The sequence below is a fragment of the Apium graveolens genome, chromosome 5 (genome assembly GCF_009905375.1).
Source record: "Apium graveolens cultivar Ventura chromosome 5, ASM990537v1, whole genome shotgun sequence".
Taxonomy (NCBI): domain Eukaryota; kingdom Viridiplantae; phylum Streptophyta; class Magnoliopsida; order Apiales; family Apiaceae; genus Apium; species Apium graveolens.
Window position 1 is genome coordinate 68918988 of NC_133651.1, and position 4095 is coordinate 68923082.

General features: G+C 31.7%; 1 protein-coding gene across 2 annotated transcripts; it reads right to left on the reverse strand.

Annotated features, from left to right (window-relative positions):
* Positions 1–492: 492 nt before the first annotated feature.
* LOC141661394 (uncharacterized) lies at positions 493–3570 on the reverse strand. Of its 2 annotated transcripts, XM_074468396.1 has the most exons (4): positions 3446–3570; positions 2130–2400; positions 1177–1316; positions 493–1066 (listed from the first exon to the last, which is right to left on the reverse strand). In XM_074468396.1, the coding sequence occupies exons 2-4, from the start codon at positions 2398–2400 to the stop codon at positions 677–679; spliced, it is 801 nt and encodes a 266-aa protein (XP_074324497.1). In that variant the 5' UTR covers positions 3446–3570; the 3' UTR covers positions 493–676. The 2 variants fall into 2 exon arrangements, with proteins under 2 accessions (XP_074324497.1, XP_074324498.1); XM_074468397.1 differs by lacking the exon at positions 3446–3570 and having other exon boundaries at positions 2130–2448.
* Between the last annotated feature and the right edge of the window lie 525 nt (positions 3571–4095).

Consider the following 4095-nt stretch of genomic DNA (forward strand, 5'->3'; position numbering starts at 1 on the left):
TTTAATATGTAATATGATTATTGATGACAATTATGAAATATCAAATACTTGCTTACAAAATACACAATATAATTGCATTATATTTAGTACAATAATATTAATACCAATACAATACAAAGAATATATAATGTAGTACCCAATATTTACTGAAAATTTGACAATAATATATAATCGCATATACACCATGCTGGTATACTTATACTGAACGAAATTCATGTAATATTAAATCCTTTCCGGTAATTTAAAAATAATATAGCGACGCTGAGAATTTTCTATGAATATAAAATAAAAATATGTATGTAATGTAGTAGCATCTACCACTATCTTCAATTTCAAATACCTCAAATAAAAAATCGAAATTATTAAAAAAAATTATGTAATATTTTAGAGTATGCCGGTGCCTAGCACTACTTCTTACAAGTAAAAATTATTTTTGGGTTCAAACAGAAGAGAACTGTCAAATAAGAGAAAAAACAAGAAAACAATAAGAACATAGAATTCATAAGAAATTATGATCATTAGAACATCCCAAGAACAATCTATCAGACAGGAGAAATTTATCAAAGACGGACTACTGAGAATACTGTTATGTCTCAAGTCACATTACAGTCAAGAAAATAAAGCTTAATACTCTGCTAATTTGATGGTCATGGGGCTCGGTCTTTTTATGGTCACATCACATTCCCCCATCAGGTTCTGCCCGGTCAGCTGGGGCCCTATTGTTACAAGGAGTCTCCTTCACGAGCTCCTTTACATACTCCCCCATTGATTTACCTTCCCCAGTTGCCATGTATGCAAGAAAGGTGCCTAAGCCAGCCTTGTATTGCTTGGCAGCCTTCTCCAACTTTTGCTCCAGAATTCGTTTCTCATTGACAGCTTTACGTGCTTCTTCTCGAGCTTCATCGCGTTCCCTCTCAATCTCTTTCTTCTTCTCGTCCCAGTGGGCTTCCTTATCTTTCAATATTTGTATCCGACCCTTGAGGTTGGTTACTTGCTTTTCCAGATCCTTTCTTTTCTTCCTTGATGTCTCAAAGCCAGTGTATAGCTCAGTGAAGGTTGAGGTAAACTGGAAGATAAAGCATTGATTAAATACGAAAGATGAAGACAATAATAGATATAATCTATTAAGATGAGGATATAGGTCATCTCCGCTATTAGAGAGAAGAGATAATATACTTGACTCATCTGCCATTGAGCCTCTCTTGCAGTATCCTCTTCAATTTTCATGTTTAGCTCTTCAATTTCCCTGTTAAGCAGGGACTCAAAAGCCTCCACATCAGGATCATGGACCTCTGGCATATGTTCCCCTCCTGATGCTGCCAAAAAATACATCAATTGGAAAGGGGTCAAAAGTGACACAACCAAGAAGTTCATTGGCACATATATAGCATCACAAAATTACACTAAAAATGCTATAACGCTTGCATTTATGATTTAAACAGCAAATCTTATCATAAGAAAATGCTAAAGCCTAGCATACGGTATTGGCACAATAATGTATATTTTCACAGAGGCTAAAGTATTGCTGATAAACAATGAAACTCTGTTTGGGTTCCTCCTTTGGAATACTCTGGGATTATATTCTCCATCAAGTAATGAGTAGGGGATATTCCCAAAACGTAGATTTCTATGCCACCAGGCATATATATTACAAGTACAAGTATATGGGCCGGAAACCATCCTCATGCGACACTCTAGCATAGACTCTTAAATCTTAACTAATGGATATTCAAACCAAATAACCTGGTCTCACGACTAAAATGCAGTTCAAATACAATTAACTTAAAAGTTAAAAAAGAAAAAAGAATTCCGTCAAGAAAATAACAGAACTTGTAAACAAACTTCTCAACTCTCAAGTATATAACAAATGTAAAACTTCTCAAATCATGAATTTTGGAATGTTAATTTATAATACAGCACTAGGATGTTTTAATCCACACAAAGAGAAATTGTTCAGAAGCTAAGCCTGATCAGCCATTTGGAAACATCAACAATTTTGTGTCTTCTTCTTCATGAAATAACATAGAAGAATATATCACATTTTAAAGGCAAGGTCTTGTGATCACAACTACAAACCCTATACACATGCTGAAATATTAAAAGATATGTCCTGGAATATTTCACATTACCTAAGTTCTCTGGCCGAACATTGTTCTTTGGCCTGTACGGTAAACCATCAGCTGTGACCAAGCTCGTTAAAGGTCGAATTAAATTGTCTTCTGGGGAAGCAAATGCAATTGGATTAGGATGTGCATTTGTTAGGGGTGCAAATGCAAGTGGCATTGGGGCTACTGATGCACTAGGTCCGTAGTTTCCCAGTCTACCACTACACTTCTGCCTCTTCCCCTCACGACAACTCTCATCCATAACTCCCGTCTCCTTCTGGTTTGCTGAATCCATCTTTGTTGAGTAGGTTTACATTACGAGCATAAGGGGTCAGGGCAACAACAAGCAAATAATGTAGGGATGAGAAAAATGCAAATGGAGAATCTCAAGTAGTTACCAAAAAACAACCACAAGAAACAGAGACTCTAATTTACATTCATGAAGAATATTACACATTTAGGTAAAAAAAAAATTTATTTTATATTAATAATCTTTGATTACACTTCTATAAAAAAAAAAGCTTTTTATAAATAATTCTTTACCTTTAAAGAAATAACAAATATTATATATTTATCAATCTTAAAAAAAATAAAAAAATCTTTGTAATAGACAACACAAAATTAAAATTAAATATTTAAAGACCTAAAAATATTGAAAACTTAAAACACTTGATTCTCACACAGAATTACATGCACAAATATTCTTTTTGATATTGGTAAAAATAAAAATAAGTATATACATGCTTTCTATATTCTATACAAGGCATTTCTATATTTTTATAGACACTCTCTAACTTTCATCAACACATCTGCTAATAAATTTAAAATCGTGATATTTTATTTATCACTATAAAATATGATACTTTTGTTTCATAAAATTAATAAATTTTTAAATAACAGCCGGTTATCAAAATTAAAGAAAAAAATACATTCACTCAACAATAACAAGTAATCACACATAAAAATAAAAATATAAAAATATACACAAGAAAAGAAATCCTAAAATATCAACAAAAAGACATTTCATGTAATTTAAATTTCCTTAAAACAAAAAATTGTAGTGTTTAAGTGAAGAAACTTTCTATTATTATTCCAAATATAAATCAAAATCCCCTCAACACTATTTTACATACCATTCCCAAGAATATTGATTACTTTGTAAAATATCTGAGAATTCACACAATATGCCTCACAAATCAATTGCTATTTGCTCTAGAAAATAAACAAATATGTAGAATGCATATTTAACCAAGAAAATCATAAAATTGTAAACATATATTTTATATTTAACAAAGAAAATTATAAAAATTGTATACAAAAAAATGTAGAGATGAACTTACTAGATTTTTGGAACAGATCGCCACTTGAAAATTCAATAATACACTATTCCTCTCCTTTCGCCAACAATGAATCAAAAAGCAAAATTTTTGGAAAAAAAACTTTTATGACTTTTTGTAGTATTATTTATTCTCATAAGAGCAGGTGATAATATAATATCACTTTTAACTTTGTAAAATGTGACAGTTGTCAGGCATGCAACAGGAGTTAGTAACAGCTGTCATTAAATATTATATAACAGACAATTGTGGAGTTAGGAAGAGCTAAATATTATATGACTTATAAGAGTAAACAGCTGTCACAGGAAGAGTGTCATAACAGAATGTAAGTTAAAGTTGTCATAACTTTTACTAGTAGTCAGAAATTACTGTTGTCATAATGTTACACCAGAATAGTTAGTACTGATTACAGCTCATAGTAGTTAACAGCTTATAAGGATAAGGATGTAAGTATTCACTAATTACCATTGTCATAACTCCTATCCAGTGGTTGTCAGCAATGTTTGTCATAATTGTGGCCCATGGATCTGAGAAGAGCAGGAGGTGTATATTTGTTAAATGCTAACATATGATTGGAGTATTAGGTGTGCCCAGGGCACATGCTAACCACTAAAACTTATAAAATTTATAGTGTTTTAATTGGTGTATTTGTT

Bases quoted from the DNA above. Each gene is read 5' to 3' on its own strand.
- LOC141661394 (XM_074468396.1), bottom strand. From the start codon at position 2,400: ATGGATTCAGCAAACCAGAAGGAGACGGGAGTTATGGATGAGAGTTGT. The intron at 1,317-2,129 runs GTAATGTGAAAT...ATTTTTTGGCAG, and splicing joins TGTTCGGCCAGAGAACTTAG to CATCAGGAGGGGAACATATG. The intron at 1,067-1,176 runs GTATATTATCTC...TTTATCTTCCAG, and splicing joins CTCAATGGCAGATGAGTCAA to TTTACCTCAACCTTCACTGA.